The sequence below is a fragment of the Aquila chrysaetos genome, chromosome 11, assembly GCF_900496995.4.
Source record: "Aquila chrysaetos chrysaetos chromosome 11, bAquChr1.4, whole genome shotgun sequence".
NCBI classification, from domain to species: domain Eukaryota; kingdom Metazoa; phylum Chordata; class Aves; order Accipitriformes; family Accipitridae; genus Aquila; species Aquila chrysaetos.
Genome location: NC_044014.1, coordinates 4,414,622 through 4,438,171, shown reverse-complemented (window position 1 = coordinate 4,438,171; position 23,550 = coordinate 4,414,622). Strand labels below are relative to the sequence as shown.

Sequence of the window (23,550 nt, the reverse complement as noted above, 5' to 3'; positions counted from 1 at the left end):
AGGCAAGCCCACAGACTTCCTTCAGGTGTTAGCAAACAATTTGGCTGTTAATTTCTACCTGTTTGTGGATGCTTGAATTTAAATGAGTCGCAATTAAACACAATTAGCTGTGTGTGCAGTTCTGGGAGGCAAGAGAAGAGCAGTGGAGGATGCTGGTTTGCTCTGTCATGGGTTTGCTTTCCTGGAGCTCTTGCAGGTGTGTTGGCCAGGAGGAGATGGCATGGCAAGGTTTTCTCTAGAGGCCACCAACTTCTGCAGCAATGTAGAAGGCATCCTTGGCTGCGTGGCTTGTGGTTAGGAGTTTCTGTGGATGGTGCCTACCTCTCCGAGCAAAAGCATCCTCCCAAACGATGGCAGCAAAGCAAAGGAAGGTGCTAGCTGCTTCGTGAGGACAACCTTCTGCTCTGGTCACACACACCATCACAGCAGCTCTCCAAAATCTGTTTTTTTAACCACAAAAGTCTCTCTTCCTATTCCAGGGAGATCTGTCTGTGACACAAGATACGGGGTCCAGGTATGGGAAGTTCTGGAACCTGCTCCAACACTGGGTGCGTCTAGTGGCTTTGGTGCAGGTTTGTCTCTCATTGTAACATCAGGAAACGTGCTCTACAGCCATTCATCAGCTACCCATCAATGTGCTGTCAGTCATTGTGATTTATTTGGGTTTTCGGTGCCAAACTGATTAAATTGCACCTTTCACAAAAAAGAGAGTTTCACTCATGGCACCAAGTAAAATTACTGCATCTGTCCAAAGAAACTAGCAAAGGTTACAGTGTCTATTTACATTCCTCATAAAGAAAATCTTGTTAAACTCTGTCTCACATATTTTACAGCCATGGTAAGAGCCCTTGAAGAATAAACTGTCAGGAGAAATGGTTTCAAGCTATTTTACCTACTTTTATGCAGCAGGAGTATATGCTGTTTAATTGGGGAGTTAGTGGGAAGTCTGTGTGGTGACACAGAGATATCCCTTGTACAAACAAAGGGAGAGTTTGTGGGATGGGGTTTGCTGTCTCACAGAAAGCTGTGCTGCTGGAAAGGTCAGCGATCGTGGGACACACAGCGTTACAGATCAGGTTTGCCAAATGACTGCAGCTCTGTACGCTGGAATGTGAGATCGTTTGTCTTTTTCAAATTAACTTCTGTGCCTTACTTTGGCCCTGTGTGGTGTTTTTCCTACCCACCCCTATTTTTAAAGAACTATGTAAAAGCTAATTTTAACCTGTGATACTAATCATGTGTTGATCAATCCCCATCTGCTCTTGTTCTCTGAAGTCAAGTTTCGGCAGGTCTCAGGTTGATCTGGTTTCTGGGGCTGTTTCCATTCCTGTGGCCGTGACTATCCATGTCAGCTACCTCCACGTAGGCTTTTATCTGCTAAATATTTTGTCCACGCAGTAATCCAGCTGTTTCCTTTTTGTTCTCCATATGTTTTGTTGGAAATAAGCGCAAGCGAGGCGCTGAGAAAGGCATTCCAAGTGGTACGTGAAGTTTCCTAGGACAGCATGATGTGAGGGTTTGGTGGTCAGACACCCCCTCCTTGCTCCCAGTGGGACGACTGGCTCCCAGCTTGGCAGGACACCTCCGGCACCCAGCCACATGCTTTGCTTCACAGACATTCTGCAGCTTCAATTCCCTCTGCAGAAATGGTCCCCCAGGGGGGTGCCATTCAGAGCCGGCTGCCAGCACTGCCCGATGCCCACCTCGACCCACAGACTAAACCCGGAATCCCAACTGGTATGGGAAAGAAAAGGGTTAACTCAAAGTCTGTGTTTTTCGAGGCATCTTTTTACGCTGTCCCTAGCAATGCTCTCTTCTGCATGTATTTGCTTCATTCACTTTAAAGACTCCTAGTAGATCCCTTCATCCCTCACGGATATTCAGCTGTATCCGGGTGAACCATCGCAGAAAATTACATAGCAGGTCAGGGCAATTCAAGACCATTCCTGATAGCTGAGTCTAGGTAGGGAATTTAGCTTGTCAGAACAGACCTATCCAAGTGGAAATCTGACCCAGACAGTAAGTGAACCTTCTTATTCTTGCAGAAGTTGATTTTTCACTGCCCCTTATGATCTAGGATTTGGTTTTATGCTTCACCAGGAGGAAGCCATCGCTTTCTGCTAGTCAGTAGCCCTGCTATCATGCTGGAGCTTCTCTTACCAAGTGACCGAGTGAAGAGTTAAAATTGCAGAGCCGGTTTTCTGCAGCACCCTGCTGCTTCCTTGATGTCTTAGACTGAAGCATTGATCTGAACTAACCAGTTTAGTATGGGCGGAGGATCTGGCTCAGAACACATGGGGCTATAGATAGCTGCTCAGCTTCTGCAGCACTGACAGTGATAAATGGTCCCTGGGAGAGGAGGATGTTTAGTCATCTCCTGAGGATGATTTGATGGACGTGAGTAACTACCAAGTCTCAAGACCTCTGTCCCTGTTGCATCGTGCTAAAGATACTTCATATCTTTAATGTGTTACAAAGTACAGATCATTTTGGATGACTTTTTCTTTTGAAGAATATATTCTCCTAACATTGCCCTGTGCGCAGAAGGGCAGGCACAGATCATGTGTCCCTGTAGGGACCAAGAAGGACCACCCTGGATTTCAGAGGGTCCCTGTGCTAAGCCACTTCTTTCCCTGACCACTTCATATACCAGCAAGGTGGTCATGGAGAGGCGATGTAGAAATGAAGTGCCACATTTCACAGCTGTCATGGCCAACTTGGGCTGGAGAATGTTCCTTGTGTACGCATCCAGGCTGTGGTGCTCAGACCCTCCAAGGAGTCCTGCTTTACCGAAGAGAGTGTTTCCCAAGGCTGTGGTTGATTTTTCACAAGTGAGTTTGTGCACTGGCCAAGACTGCTGACAGCTCAATATTCAGCTGCAGAATATAATTTTCTGTCATTTTGATTTATGTTCTTCTCTGCAACCAGCGTCCCACATGAAAAAAAAAATCGGAAGGAGTTTATCTTAAAGTTAGCTCAATGCAAGTTTATTCTTCAACTGACCTAGCAAATTAAAGATATTTTTAGATTTTTTATTTATTTATTTCTGGAACATGAAAGAGAAAAGTTCTAAAAAGTAACCTCCACTGTCAGTTTTGTGACCTGCTGCTGTGATGTCCGCCATCGTGCAGTGCAAAAAGGGTCATTGTGACTGGAAGAGAAGCCAAGCTAAAACCATGAGAGCAAGATCTGCTCTTGGCTGAAGTTTCCACCTGCACCCGGTGGCCCTCTCCGGGAGGCTCTGACGCACCAAAGCAACGCCCAGGACGTCGGGGCTGAGCTCCAGAGCAGTGCTCCGCTGAAGGGTATCTTAAAACTCTCAGTAACTGGGGGTTTCTCCTGGGAAACAGCCCAAATGCCCCAGGGCAGAGGCTGGCATAGAGCCACGGTCTCCGCTCCCTTCGGACGGCAGAAGAAGGGCTCATCCTCCAGCATCTTGGGTTTGCCCGGAGGTTTTATGGCAGAGCTCTCTTTTCTGCCTCACTTCTGGCACCCAGACTCGGGCTCCTGAATTGTTCTGCTACATTTGGAGTGTTGCTTCTTGGCATTAGCGTTGGGGGATTATTGCTTGCAGTTTCCTTTCGACAGATGCTTAAAAGAGCAGTACTGAGCTAGAGAGGGGAAAAAAAAGCCATCGCTTGGCTATTTGTGTGCAGTTGTGTGAGCTACAAAGCGTTCTGCGAGACAAAGGAAGAGGCCACATGAAACAGCTCTTGGGGTGGCACTGACAGGAGGAAAAGCTCCTTGGCATGGCCGTAGGAGAAGGCAAGAGAGCAGGGAAGTGTGTTTTATTCCAGTTCCCTGCTTTCCTACAGAGTTCAGACAATTTTATTTATTGCATTCCCCCCCACACTTAGCAGCGATGAGCGTATAGGTAATCGAAGACATATGACATGCCTCAAAAGTATAACTCCAAACTATGCCACGGGCTGAAATGAAGTACACTTTCCAGCCCGGGGGTAGGGATGGCCAGCGTGGGGACGGCGCGGTGTCACCAGGCTGGTCCCCACCACGGCAGAGAAGTGGGGTCCTGGCTGGAGCCGGACCAGGCAAGGGAGGCACCTGCTGAGCCGCTGGGCTCTGCTGCACCCCGTCTGCTTTAAGGGGTCACATCTGCTGCCTGAGGGCTGCGCATTCCTCCCGTTCTTCTTCTGGATAACACCAGTGAAGTATTATTAAAACTATCGGAACCCTGGCGTTGTGAGCGAGGCTGGCTGCAGCATCGGTAGCAGAAGGGTATTTTAGGGTTCCCGGCTGTAAGCCTGTAGGGTATCAGACTGCAAAGCAGAAGAGAAATAATTGGGCTCGGATGAATTATAGGGGTGAGCAGATAAAAAATGAAGCCCATGTCCGCCCCAGCGGTCCCGTGGGGCAGGGGGCGGTTGGGCAACACGCAGGGGTGAACTCGTAACTCCCCGGGAGCTAAGGGGGGTTTTAACCTCGCTGGAGCCAGGAGTTGATGGCTGGCCAGCCTGTGTGTTGTCATCAGACGTTATTTGGACAAATGGGTAAAAATACCTTATTTCCTAATTTGCTTTACTGCAGTATATATATCTATACAGCCACCCCTTCTGCAGCACACATTTAGTGTATACAGGGCATTTCCTTCATGACAGGCATTTAGCAGCTGAGTTACAGGTGGATTTCTGTATAGTCAGCACAGATGTCAATCACAAAATTCTTTTAATAGATCAGAGTGCTGTGTAATTGAAAATTTCTTGTAGAAGGGTTTGTTTCAAGCAGTTCTTAAACTTTTCTCCTAATGTATAAGCTAGGAGAGAAACATTATTCAGGGTGTAGACTAGAAAGAAGTTTTGTTCATTACTTTTTAAAAATCTTCACTCAAATTAAGAGTTATTGCCAAGAAATTAGTATTTTACCACATCTCCCCAAAGGTATTTCTGTATTCATGAAAGCTACTTGGTTAAATCAGGGGGTGAGCAATAATCGCCACCTAAGGGGTGGATACATACTGGATTTTTACTTGCTTTATATTTGAAGGTTTTTCTCCATTGTGTATTATAACTTGCTCTGCCTTCAGCAATCTAAATTCTTCTTCAGTTGAGGAAAACCTAAAAACCATCATAATTACTGTTCTTATTGCACCCTAGCCCCGTAATGAGATAGAACTTGGGTAATTAAATAAAGACCCATGGAATAACCTTCCACCTTTTAAATAAGATGCTTTTATGACAGCCAGCACCAACGTAGAGTCCATTTCATGGAGCCATTGTCCTTGTGCCAGACACAGCTTTGCAGGTGACACAAGGAAAGCTGAATATCAGTGTCTTATCTTTCCTTGTTGCATCCTGTAACTTTGCAGCAAGTAAGATCTCAAGCAGCGTGAGCTCCTGAAAGAGGCCGTGCCTTTGCAAGGAGCTTGTGTGCTCGGACGTGAAGAGCATGGCTGAAAAATGAACAGAAGGGAAATAGCCCTGGGGAGCTTCAGTGCTGGAACTGAAGAAATAATTTGGTACTTGTACAGACAAGTGCTCACCAAATTCGGCACATCATAAATAATAATAATAATAAACTCTCTGCCTCCCATGCATCCGATGGGAAATGCATCTTCCCCACTGAGAAAATGGTCTGTGCTAAATAAAGGTTTGCCCTTTACAGGGAGCGAGAGAGATGGGAGGTGGACATTAGGGCTCTCATCTCTTTCCCAAAGGAAAGCCATTAAGCGTATAAAATACATATGTTTTCTCTTCAGCAGCTGTTGGGTTTCTCAGCCTAAGAGCCATAACAGGACCACGAGGTCTGGAAAATTTCTGCCTCCCACATCTGCCCCCCCCAGCAATGCTGCTGAATCAGTAAAATAGGATTGTGCATCTGTGCCTCGTTAGGCCAGTACCTCTAATTAAATTATTGGCAAAAAATGGCTTCAAGCCGCTCTGCTTTGGGGTGGTGACTTGCAGTGGAGGGTGAGTCTGACCCTTTTCATGGTAGCATCTGAAACCCCCACTGTTAGATTTACAAGATGATTGTCATCCTGCAAAATTAAACCCTGACAGAGTCTTCCCATTCGCTGAAGCTCTGTACAGACCTTTCATGTCTCTGGGTCAGAAGTGAGTTCTTTACCTATTTCTAGAGAAAAACTATGGGAGAATAATTATTTGCAGTTTAATAGGATCCTAGGCTTGCAGTGAAGTGTCCTCCCGGCGATCCCTGTCTGACACTGCTATTGCCTGAACGAAGAAGTGCCATGTAAAATGCAGTGCATTAATTTGGATTAGTTAACCATGTAGATTGTCTTTCATACAAGGCTTTGCGAAGTTTTGCCCAGCCCAGCTGCACAAGGACATGGGATCTACCGTTGCATGCGGGAAAGACCTGGGTGTGGGGGAGGTACGGAGAGAAGGGGGAAAAGGGGAAAAAAAACCAGAAGAGGGAGGAATGTGAAGCCCAGGCTCACCCGAGGGTGCTCCATCTGGGGCCACCTCGGCACTGCCCTGGGCTCTGTGGGCGCAGCAGCGGCAGGATTGCCGGGGACGCGGGACCTGGTTGGGAACCCGTCCGTGCTCAGCCATATGCCCTTCTGTCTACTTTGCAGGCCTTGCGATGAAAACCACCCCCACGTGAAGCCCGATGCGTACGTGAACAACCTCGCCGAAGCGGTTGACGTTATCCTCCAGCAGCTGTAAAACCGACGGTGCCGTGGGCGATCGGAAGGAATGGGGACGAGGCCTCGCACGCAGCCCCTCCACGAGGCCGCTTCGTCCTCTCCCACCTCCATCCAACGTTAACGGACCCAGACCCAGCCTTGCCCAGGGTGGTCAACGCCTGCGTTTTCCTAAATAATTCACGTAACGGTACTAAAATGATCTACTGACCTCATCAAAGGGAACACCAAACCTGCTGTCCTCCAGCACGTCTTGAATGTCTTCCCCTTGGTGCCGTGCCCATGCCAGTGCAGGCAAAATCAGCTCTCCCAAAAGCGCCAGGCTCTTCCCCGGCTGGGGCTGAGCCTTGTCTGCCCGAGGGGAGCCCTGAGGGTGGTGGGTGAGGAGCCTCTGCCTCCTCCGGGCGATGCTCGGGGGGCTGTACCCCCCCTTTAACTCTTCGCTCACACCAGGGACCCAGCCTGGAGGTGCCCAGGTGGGAAACAGGGGACCAGCACCCCTTCACGAACAGGCTTTTCTGTTTAACTTCCCCATACTGTGCCTTTTGGGGTGCCTGAGATGGGATGGGGGATGTCCTTGAGGAGCGACAGAGGCCACCAAGCCCTGGAGCGCGCCGGCCCAGCCCCATTCTGCAGGGTCCTGTGGGTGCCTCTCGCTACGGGTGGCACAAAAACCCTGGGGAGGGGGACAGCCCCTGCGCCCTTGGCAAGCTGGTAACCGCGTTTCTGCCACAATTAGCCCCTGTCCGGCACTGCCTCGGGTTAGGGCTCGGGAATCCAGTAACGCTGTGACACATTACAGAATAACCGCGCTGTCCTGTCGGGAATAAACCTCGTCCTGTGGATCTGGCCCGTTTATTGTGTTCAGCCACATCAGCGCCGGGAGGGATGCTTAGAGGATCCGCAATGCTTTTCCCTGGCTGGAATAAGCTGGCAAGGGCCGTGGGACCGACCGGCTTTTCCTTCTCTCCGTTGGGGGTCTTGCAGGCAGACATGGCTGGGGGGGGTGACGTGGGTTTCCTACCCTTTCCCATTAAAATCCCGGCTGTGCAGCCGGGGGCTCACCTGCACCTGGATGCTGTCAGCGTTGAGCCCCGCACATCTCCAGCTCACCCGCCGGCGGCTGCTCCAGTGGGGAGCGGCACGGCACGGCACGGCACGGCACGGCACGGCATGGCATGGCAGGCGTGCCGTGAAAGCCAGCACGGGCAGCTCGGCTCCAGCCAGTGCTGGCGCTCCTGGCTTTAAGTTTCCAGTCCCAGCTGGGAACCAGTCTCAGTAAAGCACCAGCTCCATCAGTCCTCCTGCCACGACTATAAATTCTGTTTTATAAATACTATGTGGAAACGTTCGGCTGCTTTCTTTCCTTCTCACTAGTCATTGCTAAACTTTCCTCCAATTTTCCTGGGTACCAAAACCACACAGGCCTACATTACTGCCTGATGGCTGTAGCCACCTGAATGGGACGAACCCAGTTTGCTCACTGAACATCCCCCGGGACTGATCCTGCGCCAGAGCCAGCACCACTTGCCTGCCGAGCACCCGTCGCATCAGTTTGGCCCCAGTTCAGCCCCATCCTGCTGCGAGGGAGTGCTCAGCATGTGCAGGGCTGCCACGTGATGCTCCATGGAACAGGGACGGACATGAGATTTGTCTTTTTTTTTCTAATCAGAATAAGCATTGCTAAAATGAGCGTCGCCCTGCTGCTGGGCGTTGCGGTACTCCAGCAGATCCCCAGGGTTTTTAGTTTCTCACTCACCCGACAGTTTTGCAGCGCAGGTATTGCAGCATGCGTGGTAACACCTGGCTATGCTGCACGTAGCAAGAGCACGGCAGGGATAGGAGCTCAAACCAGGGAGCAGAATTAGAGCTTGGGAGTTGCTCCATCACATCCTTTGCCCCGCTTCACTGATGCTTGCCAGCATTTGCAAGGGTCACCCTTTTATAGGCAAAAGTCCCCTTTTAACCAGCACGTCAGCAGCTCTGCAGCCCCTTGGGTTTTGGGCAAGACTTTGTGCTTGAGACTGTAGTGGAACAAGACTGTTTGGGCTTTAACCTGCTTCGGACTTCCCATGGGACCGTGGGAAGGTATGCAATTATCTATGTGTGATATATATTTATATACACATACGCTCAGGCAGCGTGCTCTGGCCACTGTCTGCGTTCAGCTGCTGCTTTCTGCATTTGCAAGCGGGAGGTGAACGATAATTCCAGCTACATTTCCAGCAGTTCCAACAGCTGAGGATGACCCCGGTCACTGAAGGACACCAAAATGATGCTCCGTGTCCTGGAGCAGCCTGCGAGTATTGGAAATCCTTGTTTTTCAGAATTACCAGCTGGCCGCTGAGCTGCACGGCACCCCTTGGGGACAGCGGGGGAAAGTGGGCTAGAAATTAAATTATAATAAAATAAACCACATCTGGGAAAATGACCTTAGTGCAATTTTTTGGTCTGTTTTTGTATCTTTTTATCCTCTGGGTAGCGTTCAGCCAAAGTGTACAGCACTGTGTGCATCCGCGCATACGCGAAGGATGCCGCAAACCCTGGTCGAATGTCAGGGCTGTGATGGCTCACAGAGAATTTTTTTTATCCTATAATTCTTCCTTTTTGTTCTAGTATACTAAGCCTATCACTTCAATCTGATTAAGTTTAGGCAGATAAACATCCTGCCATCTGTCATGAAACTTTTTAAACTGTTTGCTCGCTCAAGGAAACACAGCCGTTTTCCTTTCTGGTTTACAAAGGCTGTAGAGAGGTATCGCCCTGTTTCCCCAAGAATTTATTTAACACCCCCTGCGTGCCCTTGCCCTGCTGTGGGCTCTTGCCTTGCTTGAGTTTAGATTTTATTTTAAGGGGTGGGGCATTATCTCTGTCCTTAAACACAAAGCATAAGGTGTTACTCGGCACTTAAATGTTGATTTGCATTTCGCTGTTACCTCTTCGGCTGCGTTACAGCTAAATAACAGCCAGCGTCAGGCTGGGGGGGCCATGGGAGACGTCCCCCCCGCCTCGGCACGGGGGAGAATGCATCACGTCTGCCTGCACGTGAACATCACGAAACGCCCATTTTTGCCGGCGCAACCCAAGGCTGGGACACCCTTACTGTTTCTAACACGGACACCCCAATGGAGGGTCCCAGCCAGGGGCTTTCCCAACCCATTTTTGGGACACCCCCCCCCCCCGCTACTTCCCCAGCACCCATGGAGATGCCAAGGAGATGCAGCCAGACCCCCTTCCAAGAAAGGAGAGGGACGCGGGGCTCCCGCACCCAGCTCTGTCCCATCAAACTCCAACCGGTCCCACAACCCGACTGGTCCTTACGTCCCCGAGGGGCACGGGGTGTCCCCCAACGCCTTCGACCCCCGCAGCAGCGCCCGGCCGCGGGGACGGGACAGAGAGGCGAGACGCCGGCCGGGGGTTATTGAACCAGGAAGCTTTATTTACACAGTAAAAGTAACAAGCAATTTCCTGAGACTGAGCTGCTCTAGTGCAATCAAGTCGTGGAGGGGGTACGAGCGGGCAGCCTCCTCGCCCGCCCGGGGGGAGGGCAGCCCCTCCGCGGGGACACGCGCGTCCCGCTGCGCTTGTGCAATTACCAGCGAGACTTGGCTACTACAGGTCATAGCTTCAGAAGGCTTTTTTTTTTTTTAAATTCTTTTTTGTGGTGGTTTTTTATTTTGTTTTTTTTTTTTGGCCATCCTCTTCTTTTGATTTCTTGAACATCAAACCCATAAACGCTGTAAAGCACTGCTACAATCCTATAACATCCTACATATAAGTCTGTTAGCCTGTTCAGCCAGGAGCTTTTAAACAATGCACTTGAAACACAACTTTATTGGCCAAATAGGCTATGCTATAACGTGGAAAAAATTACAATCTATTTTACAAATACTTCTTTTTGTGGTTTTTTTTTTTTTTAATGTAACCTTTCATAGAACAGGCTCAACGAGCTGCATCTGCAAACACACAGCAAACTCCCCGTGCACGTGCTAAGACTTTTCCTATTAAAATTCTGGTTTTTTTCAGGTTGATGAACCCTTATTGCTGCTGACACAGCTTGCTGTCATCCTGAAACGGCTGCTGGCCAGACTGGGTCACGCCTTGGACAAGCAACCGAGTCTCTTCACGATAATAAGCCTGTTTTAGCTACCTAGCAAGGAATAGCATCCCTTGTCTGCATATTACTTTAATATCACATTCTGACAGCCGGCAGGAATTTGCCGAGGGGGGGGGTTACCAAAGCGTCTGTAATAGGTGAAATCCTTTACAAACCAAGAGCAGGACCCCCGGGGGGGATGCCCTGCTCTCCCGCTGCGGTCGCTGCGGGCGTAGGGTACGGATCTCCTGATGCCGGGGAGCAACGCCACTTCTGACTTTACAATCAACAGGATGTCCCCTGAATCTGAGGCACATACTATATTATATTTAATATTTTTAATTACTTTATTTATATATATATTTATATATATATAAATCCACAAATGTTTTACCTCTACAGAGAGAGAGAAAAAAAAAAAATTTAAAGAGTAAGGCTTTCTTAAACTGAGAATAAGTACATGAAATCATACAAACCCAACAACAAAATACCCAACAGAACACCACCGTGGCCTCAAAACCGTCGCTAACTGTAGTCTGTGCCTACGCTAACGTGCCCAGTATAAGGCCATGACTCATTGGAGAAGCGTCTTTAGTAAGGCAAACGGGTTGTGCTGTATGTAAACTGAATGCTACGGCTACGTCGAGTACAGCTGGGTAGTGGTCCACTGGTCACCTTCCTACCGGGGAGGGGTTAGCGTGGCACCGGTAGCAGCCCTTGGAAAGAAAACAGAAGCCCTTCGGAATTACAGCCCCGGCGATGCGCATGCGAGAGCCCACCCGGAGCTCTGCGGCAGCGGCCGGACGTGGATTTGGGTGAATTTGCCCTTTTTTCGGTCAGTTGAGAGTCGGCAGCTGAGGAGGTGCCCGTGGCCAGCGGGGACGCGTCGGTGATGGGGGGTATCGAGCTTCAGGAAGACTCAAAGCCGAGAACCGTGCTGTGGCTGTGCCGCTGTGGGGACACGGGCCGGGGGGGGGGACAGCAGCTTGGGGCAACGCTGGCGTGGCCGGACCCTCCCCAAATGTCTGCGACAGGCAGCGCCTTCCACTACAGGAGGGCTAAAAATGAAGCCAGGTTGTATTTTCTTTTAAGCGATGCTTTAAAAGAACGGGAGGGTTCCCCGGAATGAAAAGACATCCCTGTTATCCCTTCCCTAAATATTTGGGGCTGGCCCTGCCTGCCGCGAACCCGGCCTGGAGGGAGAGGACGTGGGCACTGCGGCGAGCAAAGCCTCTGCCGTGCCAGGACTGGGATAAAGCTATAGAATGGCTGATGGGTTCCGCTGTGATGGGAGATGCCACGCACGTCCCGAACCACCGCAGAAGAAAAGTGCACTAACATAACCAGAAATGATGAATAAAACCTGTACCAGTGGCTCTCAGCCCCTTCTGAGTTATCGACTCCTAAAGCTTTGCCAACGGGGGTGCCAAACCCCGCTAAAAATATCATGTCTTCAATTGCTGTTGGTATCAAGGACTTTTTTTTTTTTTTTTTTTTCCCTTTCTCACTTTTGCAGAGCTCGGGAAGTAAACCCTGAGCTTGAGGGAACCTGCAGAAGATGCTGGAAGCCACTCGTACAGCTTTCCTAGAGCTTTAAACAAACAAACAAACCAAAACAAAAAAATGGGCGAAAAAAAATATGTCCTTCTAAACCTGTTAGCAAGCGGACAGCTTATTTTTACCAAAGAGAATTCATATCGTACAAACATAATGGTCACCACTTTATCTGTGCTTAAAAAAGGCACAGGAAGAGGAAAAGCTTTCAGTGCTGCTACCTGGATTTTCAGCCTTTTGCCAGCTGACTTTTTGTCAAGTAACCCCGCGGCGTGCCTCGGGCGCACAGCCCCTTCACAGTAAGACAGAGCCAAAAAAAAAGAGGGTGGCAGCCGTGCCTCGGGTAGCAAAGCGGGCACAGCTGCTGGTAAATGGGTAAACAGCCCAGCCCTGCTCAAAACTGGGTGTTGGGAACCCAAGCGAGGGCGGCACCGAGCCTGATCGGGGCTTTTTCCCCGATGGGTTTGCGAGAGGGGACTGGGAAGGAAAAAAAAGAGGGAAGAAAGGCATTTGAGCATCCTCGGGCAGCGCCCGCCAAGCGCTGCTGCGGATGCCACCGGCATTGGAGCTGTGTGAGCCAGGGGTCCCTTTAATTCCTTATTAGGAAAAGGAAAATTAAAGAAAAAAAAAAAAAAAAAAAAGAAGTAAAAATCCAGCTCTTACCGTTATTAAATTTAAGCAAAACACTTCACTTTTGTGATTTCCCTCTCACGGCACTGCCAGGGACGTGGGGGGTGCCGGGGCTGCGCGGGACGCGGCAGGAGAAGAGGAGCCGCAGCCGCCCCTGCAGCCACCAGCCAGTGCTCGGTTTGCAAATCTCAATATTCTGGTTTTCCCCCGCTTTTTCCAGTCCCATGGGTGGTGGTTTCTCCTTGTGCATCCCTTTCCGAACAAGGGCAGGTGGGACCCGGGGGAGCACGGCCAGCCCCATCAGCTCCAACCCGACGTCGGCAAAAGCCGTTTACTCGCTAAATGCGAGTTTTTGGCGATCCCTATGCCTGGTTTCCCCAGTCGGGCAGGCAGTTTTCCTCCAACTAGCTGATCTCTGACTACAGCAGTTACAAAGAATTTCAAGATTTACACACGCACGCACACAAATTGCTCTAAATACCTGATGAAATTTTGGCAAAGCTGCTTCGTCCCCTCCAGCTGGCAGGAGGGGAGCAGCGGCAGGACCCCGCAAACCCGGCGCCGGCAGCGGGGACCCCCTCCACGGCTCCGCCGGCAGCCCCCCGACCCCGGGGCGAGCGGACCCCGCTCCCTCCTCAGTTGTTTTCTATCTGCTCGATATCTATCTCGCCATCCAGCTGGAAGAGGCTCTCGGCGCCCGTCCCACCGCTCCGCCACGCCGCCCCGTCTTCCTCCTTCCCGCCGCCCTCCTCCTCCTCCTCGCAGGAGAGGTCGTCCCTGCTGGCCCGGCGCTCGTCGGCCCGCGAACGCGGCGGCTCCGGGACCGGGGTGCAGGCGGGGGTCCTGCCCGGCATCACCTCCGGGGAGCGGGGGGCCGCGGTCCACGGCCGGGGACCGGGGAGCCTCTGGGAGCCGTCCTCGGCCGCGGCGCTAAGGCAGGTAAGGCTGTCGAAAGTCTGGCGGTTCTGCAAAGGCAAGGGGAAAGAGGCAGCTGAGACAGGCGTGGGGACGGGGACCGGAGGGGAATCCTGAAGCTGCGCTGGGCTAGAAGTTACGTCGGATGAGCCGAGAGTCCCGCCGACCCCCAAACCCGCGAGCCCCCACCCGCCGTCCCGGCAGACAGCAAGCGGAGCCGGCAGAAACGCTCGGCTCGCAGCCGCCGGGTCCCCGGGGAGCAAATCCCAACCTCCCCATCCATGGCAGGTCCTGCGCCAATCCTGCCCCCGCAACCGGTGGCGGCATCAAACCCCCGCCCCGGTCTGGATCGGTCCCGCCACCACCTCCACCCCACGCGTCTCCCAGCCGCACGTGTAAGGCAGGACGGAGCTCTTCGCCAAAAGTAAAGCGATGTTTCCAACAACTCCGTTTATTCAACTAGCTAAGAGAAACTTCAGCCCCTTCTTGAAGCAGCCGGAGCTCGTGTGCCGCTAAACCCGCCGCTGCGATGGCTCATGGCCATCCTCCCTTATTGAAGACCATGCAAGGTCACTTCTCTGTCCCTCCTCTCTCTAATGAAGAGGCTCCGTGGCTGGTTGCCTTGGCCAGAAACTTGATATAGTTTATGTGCTGTCACGTCTTCAGAATGGTTTCAAACTCCGACAGCGATGAGGAGCTCGCAGGCGTTCAAAACCCTCTGCAGCAGAACACGCACAAGCTCTCGGAGGTGCCATCTGACCACAAGTGTGCTTACCTGACGGGGCATGCCTTTTACCCAGGTTGTTTTTTAAAAAAGCAAACTAAATCCTCATTGGTGAATGCCGATGGAAATAACATGGCCAATGGAAATAACAGAGCGTGTGCTGTGAGCAGGAGAAGACCGTGGGGTAGCTCAGCAGCTTGGGCAAGCTTCTCGCAAGAGCCAGCGCGCAAGCGAGCGTGCGATGGTGCGCTTGCTTCAGACACCCGGCCCGGCCACGTCCCACTCGATTGCCCTGAACCTGAATCCAATAAACACCGGGGGGAAGGCAGTCCCTTCATTAGCTGAAGATGCTCACCTGATCTATGGCCCCCAAATCCTCAGAAACCACATCAATAAATAGGTATGAGCACACGAGCATCAGTGCTCCCCTCCTCCTTACGTTTGCCTTTGTTTGTAGGAGAAAAACTACACGCCAGGATAAGTTATGGGTAGCTCGTGTCTTGGTGGAAATATGGATCAGGTGGGATTCCCCAGAGGCTTCACCGGCGCCTGGCATCAGTCAGTATTCTCTTCAACAAGCTGTCTAGCGGGGTTAAATCTGCAGATGCCGGCAGCTCTTTGGGAGTCCGGAGCAGCAAGAAGTTGGTAAGTCCAGACGAGGCGACCTCCGAGGAACAGTTTAGGAAAAAAGTGGGGTTTAGGCTGGAGGCAGCAAGCAGGGGTGTGTAGGAGGGTGTATTGTGTTTCCAACAATAAAGATCCTGGAGCACTGCTAGAAGATTTCTGAAAGCTGTAAAACCTCATCACCAGAACCCGTTAATGCAGGTTAGACAAATGTCATTAAAATAACATGGTTGTTGGGTTGCCTGGGGATAGCAGGAGGGTGTAGGAGAGCTCTTTGGGTCTCTTGCGCTCGTTTATCCGGGGGAAGGCAAACCCTGGTGCTGTTTCCATCACACCCTCTCTCCAAGAGCCTGGGCCAGACTGAAGCCGGAATAACCAGGAGAGCGTCGGTACCCAGCAGAGCATCGGTCACACGGAGCGGCAGGGCTGCTGCCAGTGCGTGCTGCCGCGCAATTCAGGACCAAACACGCAGCCTGAAGACGCAGCCTTGCTCCGAACATCCCCGCTGATGTTCCCGGGGAATTTATGCATATTTGTTTGAGGGTTTTTTTCTTTCAAATCCAGGTAAGCTGGGAGTAGCTCCGCCAAAATAACTTACCCCAGGCTGTAAATGAAGAAAAATCACCCCTTTACGTACCCCCTGAGGGATGCAGGTCAAAGCTCTACCTACTTCACACTCCAATCATTTCTTAAGAAATCAAAGGTACTTGTGCTGAATTCGTACCCACTGACCACACGTTGCTGAGAGGCTTTGGGCGCTGCGCTAAATAACGCACCACGGTCAAACGAGTCGTTGCAGGAGATGACGCAGTGGCTGCTGTATCTCAAAGGAGAAATTCCTGCTGCCCAAGGGGGAGTTGCCCACCGCCCAACCTGGGGGGGCTACATTTCAACATGGCCTTCGGTCTCTGAAACCTTCCAAAAACCCACAAGCCCCAAGCCCACGTGAAAAAAACAGGCATTTGTCCTTTAAAAATGCAACTGCACCCAGTGCCCACGTCATCCTTCTCGTATTTTTTAAATACAAGCCGTGCCTCTCCATGTGGTCTGCCTTCTAGGTGCTGAATGCGTAACAGCTTCAAGCAGAGATCTGCACATTGTGGTTAACGGACAACTTGTAATTACCACTGCGCTTGAAGAAGGCCTGAGGACATAGGAGAAATATTTTCTAAGTACTTAAAAAAATTTGCAAGCATATTTCCAACAGTGATTTAGGCACTTGAAAGCCTAAGTCTCCTGAAAGTCAACAGCCCTCTCAGAAGTGCAAATCCCTTCTACAGACAAAACTCTGGCACTTCTGAGAACGTTAATTTTTCTCCTTCTGCTAATTGAGCTCATCTTCTGGCTCCGGTGCTTCCCAGGCACGGGCATGCCGGGCTGCTGCGGGTGGGCTAGAGCATCCTGCGAGGATGGAAGATGCTCTACAGCGCTTCAAAGAAGGAGACGGGTGATGCCTGTAATGACGAATGAAGGAAGATGCAACCTGGAGAGCGACTAAACCACTCCAGAGCACACTCTTCCCATCCAAACAAAAAGTGTTTCCGAGCTTGAACACATCTCTGAGAAAGAGCCACGAAGGTACTTGACTTTCAGGGAAATTTTGCATTTTATTGGACTTTGGCAAGATAATCAAGCCAATAGCCTCATTTTCCCTGCTCAAATCCACCCATGCTGCAACCCAACATTTTCCACATACAGCCTTGAGTCATTCCAGGCAATATTTTTACCTTCCCTGCAAGAGAATGGAAAAACCCTTCCGATAGCCCTGTTGCTTCCAGTCGCTCGCGGAGAAAGGCCACACGCGGGTGCCAGGCAGAATCACTCCCTCTGACGCAGGTTTCCCAGCGGTCGGCTCGGAAAGCAAGCTTCCACCGGCTGCTGCAAAATCCCACGCCTCGCCTTCCCGGCAGCCGGAGTCGGCGGTGCGGGGATGAACATTTTGGGAACGGGTCGCCCCGAGGTGGTGATAACCGAGCCGGCATCGCCTGCGCTGGCCGCGGAGCAGCGGTGGATCAGCCACCACCGTCAATGTAGCGTCTGTTTTCAGCCCGTCGGGAGTTTTTTTACTCATTTTTTATTTATTGGGTGAATTAAGCGTGTGCTGAAGTGCTGAGCTGGCAAAACTGGCTAGTCAAGTCCTCTATTGATATCGGCCAAAGAGCAGTTTTGGTGGCACAATGCGGCGCTTGTTCCCCATGGCCAGGCAGCCCTGGGCCCCCCCCGAGCCTCTCCACCCCTTGTCCTTCAGCGCCAGACCGAAACGGGTGTCACGCATCTCAGATGCTGTTGGTCTCAAGGAAACCACGGGAATCCAGACACCCTCCCAGATCTGGTGGCTTTTGGGAGATGCTTCTGGCCATCCTGACTTCACCCAGCCAGCATCTGTAATGTACCTTCCACCCAAAACACCTTTACTCACAACCACAATAACCCATTTCTGACCATTTGAGGTGCTGGTTTTTCTGCCCCCAACTCTCCCCGAAGCTGCAGCAATCCAGCGTGCTGGGCAATCCCCCAAGGAGAGGAAGAAAATGAGACGTTGCTAAAGCGAGCACCTAAAAAATCATCTAAATATACAAATAAGAAAGCCTTGGCCACTTGGAACGAGCTGCAGGGCTGCCAGCCGACCTCCAGAGCAAAGCCCTTCTTGCGTGGTGGTGACCAAGCTCGGGCTACATCTCCTTCCCGCAGGGCTCTCGCGATGCTCCGCACCGCGCGGGGACCAAGGCTAAAAGCCGGGAAGGCTGCAAGGGCTGACTCACCGCCCATATCCACCTTTTTCCACAGGTTTTTACTCCCCTTGAGCTGTGTGCCCGTGGGGGACAAGGGCTGGAGGCTAGCAGCCCCAACAGCAAGCGAGAAATCCCACAGCAACATTTCTTCGTGTAACTCTTCCCCTCGTAAAATACCCAGCTGCGAGCTTTTCCCCGAAACACGTCCCTGCAAACACGGTGGATCTGCTAGAATAAATATTAGCAGGACCATGATCCCCGCGGTGATCACGGCTTTTGCGCAAACTTTTTTTTTTTTTTTTTTTTTTTTTTTCCCACCCTGCCAGGTGATTGCCGCAATTTTCCTGGGGAAGGTGTAACGCTACAAGCTGTCAGCACCGCCGGCCCTGCCTACCAAGCTGTCATCACCTCCCGTTAGCACACTGGGCTACAGTTGCTTCATAAAGCTGAAAATAACCCGGTGCCAGAAGGAAAGGGGGAAGCGGGCGGCGAGCGGCGCTGCTCCGTGCGGGGACGATGTACCTCTGCCAGCCCTCCCCATCCAGCACCGGTCAGCAAAAAGTCACCTCCGCTGGCGGCTTCTCTGCCCGCCTCGGGTTTAAATCACTTTCCGAGGCAAACATTTCCTATAAAACACCTTCAACCCGGGTCATTATCTGCCGCTTTGGCCGTTTGCATCTACGGCAAAGTCCTACCTGGCATTGGTGTCATGCAAAGCGCTCAGCCGTGCTGCCAAGGAGGACGGCCAGATGCTCGAGACTGGAAAGTGGGTTTCCTTTGGTTTTAAAGCTCTGCAGAACTTCTTTATAGCAGCTGCTGTTATTCGGGCCAGGCACACACACACACACACACACATCACTCGGGTTCGATACTCTCCACCGCTTTTAAGGCACCCGCAATCTTCTCCAACTCCATCCCCAGGCTGGCGTCCCCGAGGCTGACCTCCCGGTGAGTGGGAAGGGGAGGAGGAGTGATGGGGAGGGAGCTGCTCAGTCCTGAGGCTAGAAAAACCAACCTCGCCTCTTTAGAACCACGAGGAGCATCTCGGGAGCTTTGCTCGGGAGCGTTACCGGCTCGGCGGATACCCCAGACGGGTCTCACCTCGCTCGCTGCTCTTTGGTCTCCCCAAAAAGCGGGAGACGCGGGTGTCTCGCCCCGAGCAGCGCGCGGCTCGGCAGCACCGGCTTCCAAGATCAACATTGCCATCGGGGAGGGGGGGGGCACGGGTCTTACACCGACCCTGTCCTCCCGCAGAAAGAGCCTCTGAGCGATGAATGAAGTGTCGGGAAAGAAATGACTGAAATACCTGAGGAAGGAAAACACAGGAGGCAGTTATGGGGTATACGAGATGCAAACAGAGCTCGTGTGCCTGGTGCAGAGCCGGAGCTGGGTTATATGCAGTGTTGCCACGTCAGGGAGCTCAAACTCATCCGCTATTATTATTTTTTTTTTTTTTTTTAATTTTATCTATGGAGGCATTGAGTAATTTTCCGGCGCCCTTCGTCAGGCTGACGTGCAGCAGAGCGTGCCCGCAGCAGCATCCCCTGTACGGAGGGGATGGCTCCCCGCGCTGCTCCCGGTGGGTACCACGATGCTGCCCTCGTTTTCAGGGTCTGCCTTCCCGGCTCTTCCCTTCTCATCCGCTAATGAGGAGTAATATTTACACAGCCCCAATCCTAATTTTGCAATAACGGGCACCAGTGCTTAGACGGTGCATTGAAAGTCTACAGCTTTAGCAGATAATTTTGCTTTTATTCTGTTTGGTGTGAAAAACAGCTTTCACGAGCAGGCTCAGAAATATCTATTATCCTACCAAGTTGCTTCACACCACAGTACTAAACAAACAAACCAAAAAAAAAGCAAGAGGGAGATTTAAGTCATTAGTATTAACACTGCCTTTGGAGCCCGTAGAGTTAATTTGGTTTTACTCACAGTTTTGCTCTTGTCTTTGGAGTTCTGTATCTGCCCCAACGACAGTAAGGATGTTAGTGAGTTTCCACAAATGCAAAAGAAAAAGCTGTTACATGACCCACCGACGGGAATCCCTCTGGTGCTCCAGAGCCCCAGGGAGATGCTGGAGAGACGAATCCCAGAAATCACGAGAAGCACAGCTCTGCACGGGATCAGAGCAGCGATGCTCCCCGGGACTCAACCGTCCCACCCGCGCGCAGCATCCCGCAGCATCCCGCAGCATCCCGCAGCATCCCGCACACGGGGACTCGATCCCAGCGCAGCCTCCTGGCCCATTCCCATTCCCAACGATAATGGGAGGAAATCCTCATTTCCTGCCAAGAACGAATCTTTTCCCCGACAGAGACTGAACCCTTCGCTATGAGCTGGAGAAATCCGTCCGCTCAGACAGGTCATTAGGCAACCTCACGTGCGATTACTGTGTCTTTATTCATTTATTTCCAGGTTGCCCAGCCCTCCTGCGCCCAGCCTTTCGCACCCTCCCCGGCTTCTCCTCTGCATCCCGAGAGGCTGCGGCAGAGCATCCCTGGAGCATCGCAGGGCACGTGTCACGCTGCTGAGAGCCTAGAGGAGACGGTGGCATCGGGGCCGGGCTGCTCTCCCGAAGACGCTATTGCAATGCCACGGATTTAAGTGGAGCCGTTCTGGCATGAGCGATGGTGAGCCTGAACCTGGCTCGTCCCCAGAGCTGGCAAAACTTCAGGGTTTGGAGGGGCTCATCTTTGGGGAAATTCAGAGATGTCGGTATTTCCACTTGTCCCAAGTTAGGATGAAACATCACTAATATGGAACTTTTTTTTTTTTTAAACCACATTTTTTGAGAATCTCAGCCCTATTCCATCTTCATATTATTTGCATCATTTGCAGTACAGAAATAATATTTATATTATGCTATTGTGGTCTCACTTCATGCCCTAAATTCTAAAGCAAGACCTTACAGAAATTAAAACAGCGTACGAGCCCAGGGACCAGAGGGTTAAACAGCACGCGGTGGATCAGATGCGTGATTGGGGATACAATCAGATTTTGTGTGTGCTTGGGACAGACACTGCCAAGCTTTGTTTGTGTTTCCAGCCCTGTCCTCCCCTGTGAGCGTGAACAAGGGTGCAACACCCGACCCCACATCCCCGGATCCCATGGGGGGATGGAGCTGGGAGCAGGGGATGGAGCCGGGAGCAGGGGATGGAGCCGGGAGCAGGGGATGGCAGGGCACGGTCCCTGGGTACCACGGGACCCTTCGGCACTCGGACCCCCCTCGCCCGGGCAAGAGATGCCACTGGAGGAGCCCATCTGTGCACACAAGTGCCGGCCCGTGCTGGAAAAGCGATTACATGGCAGAAAAGCCCACGTCCCTGGGCACGGCCGGTTTCTGCTTCCACGGCTGAATTTATTTTCAGCCCATTGTGTTTGGTGAGTCACAAATTTATAACTGGGGCAGATGGGACCATTTCGACTGTAAAATCAAAACAATGGATGTCACTGCATTATACGTTATTGCTATTAAAAGCTCTGTTGGGTAACTAAAATAGAGCCTGCTACAATAAATCACCTCCTACAAGCGTCCTCTGACTATACCAAAGTACCTTGCCTGAAATGGTCACTCCAGAGCTGCACCAACAAATCAGCCTTTTATAGGGAGATGGATCTTCTTTGGCGTGCTACTTCTGGCAGCGATATGACCCGGTACCTAAGAGCAAGGTTATATTGCTGTGGTGAGCACCCAAATTACATCCCACCCGAGCCAGCACGGCCTCAGGAGCTTATGGAGAGGGGTAGGTGAAAAAATGCATTGCCTTCATTTTTCATTTGGGAAACTAAGGCAGGGAAACTCTGCTTGAAGGACATTTGCAGGGGAGGCAGGAACGGAGCTGACGCGTATGAGATCCAGTCCAATGCCATAACTTCAGGAGAACCCCTTCCTCTTAACATATTGCCCTCTATACATTAAAAGTACGTGCGCTTGGACCTGATAAAACTCTTAGACCAGGCCAGTCTACGATACCCAACAAAAGCTTTTATTTTTAGCACAGCAAAGGGAAAAACTGATGCAAAACATCTCTGAAACCAATGGAAATACTTCAGGGGTGAAGTTCCTCGCAGCGTACGAGCATCCTCCCTGGCGTCGCAGGCAGGAGGACGTCAGCAAGATGGGCTTGCACCAGTGGGCAACCTCAACGAGTGCCACTTGCTCTGCCCTGCCTTGGGGACACCAGCCAAGATGAGGTTTGCTATACTTCCAACGAATACGGAGAATTGTTTGTCAAAGGAACAGGGAGGAAAAAAAACCCCATTAACAGTTCAAGCCAGAAGTAAACATCATTATGAACCTAATTTCCAAAACTGACTTGAATTTTTTTCAACTACTTGTGTTTTTAAATAAAAAAAAAATACCGGGGCAATGAATAACAATGGCAGCATATGTAACAGTCTGACCAAAGTTAAAACCAGCTGGCCTTTGAGGTCCTCTATACCCTCCGAACTGAGTCATTTTCTTTTGATCCTGAACCGAAGGCTTTTTCCCACCAAGCCACAAATTGACCTTTGCAGGCTCTCATTCGTGTTTATTTAAAAAACACTGGGGCTTGGAAGCTGGAGTCTGTCTCAGAAGTTACATCAATAGCAAACTATTTCCTGGGATATGTCTGGAATTTAAAACCTCCAGTTTTTCGCCTGTCACTACCTTTTGGCAATATTTGCCACTGGCTCGAGTGGGTGCTGACGGTGACCGAGATCAGTGCCGCCCCTCCTGCCCCCACCAGCGAGCCTGAAAGCTGCCAAAATTTAAACAGAAAATCTTCTTGTGGAAATTTGGAGAATTTTACCCCTCGAGGAAAGAGCTGGGTGATTGGAGAGGAGAAGTCACTTCTCCCATCCTGCAGTTTAAAACTTCTCCCTACTCAGAGTCAAGACCAGCCTGAAACATTTCCAAGCTGGTGGGCTGTTTACTTCAGCGTTGGGAGCGTACGGGCTCCTTTGTGCATGGATCCTCACGTAAACTGCCATTATCCCTTACTTTGGAGGGGACAACCAGGCAGGGGACAGCCTGGCTCCCAACCATCAAGAGCATTACAGACCCCACTCCTCTGGATCTCCAGCCCAGGCTGAAGCTGATTGTAATCCTGAAAAATGCAAGAACCTCGCATCCACGTTTCAGGAGGATGCTCTTGTGATTCCTGGTGCAGATGACTCCGTCCTGCAAAGGCACGTGCTCCTCGGAGGACAGTGAAGTCACCCCATGAATGGCACTGTCTGTCTTACGGCAGCCAGCGAGCAACGTGAATCGTCCCGTTGTACCCGGCCCCAACATCTCAGAACTCTTCCCGTAACAGGCGTCTTTCAGGCACAAAGTCTTTTCTGTAACTCTTCCTTATCAAGCGCACCCACTGCTTCATCCTCACCACCTTCTAAGCTGCCGTCCACTGCTGCCAAAACCCTCTCATCCGTCCATCACAGCCCACCCACCGGACAGATAGATAGCTATTTATGGTGAATTCATAACCACGGGAAGCTCTCCATAACCCCGGGGAGATGCAAGGGCATATTGTATTTTAATTGCCTTATTTGTTCTATAACAACTACTCTCTGTCCCACACACTATATGCCATACTCTATAAGAAAAGATGTGTAGATGTGGCGCTTAGGGACACGGTTTAGTGGTGGACTTGGCAGTGTTGGGTTAACA

The 23,550-nt window shown here is 51.2% G+C and overlaps 2 protein-coding genes across 3 annotated transcripts in view; one reads left to right on the top strand and one right to left on the bottom strand.

The window, feature by feature from the left end:
- Positions 1 to 7,467, top strand: part of LOC115348505 (phospholysine phosphohistidine inorganic pyrophosphate phosphatase) — a 90,642-nt gene extending 83,175 nt beyond the window's left edge. The window contains exon 8 of one of the 2 annotated variants that reach the window (XR_003925836.1): positions 6,554 to 6,633. Coding sequence is in view for 1 of the 2 variants with exons in the window: in XM_030031316.1 (XP_029887176.1) it covers positions 6,554 to 6,644 (91 nt within the window). In the remaining variant the exon portion in view is untranslated. Of the gene's footprint in view, positions 1 to 6,553 lie in introns of both variants that reach the window. The other variant, XM_030031316.1, reaches the window with a different exon arrangement.
- A 2,573-nt stretch (positions 7,468 to 10,040) lies between these two features.
- The window catches only part of FAM53B (family with sequence similarity 53 member B), a 34,652-nt gene continuing 21,142 nt past the window's right edge, over positions 10,041 to 23,550 (bottom strand). The window contains 1 exon segment of the mRNA XM_030031315.2: positions 10,041 to 13,867. Coding sequence (XP_029887175.1) covers positions 13,538 to 13,867 — 330 coding nt within the window. The 3' untranslated portion in view covers positions 10,041 to 13,537.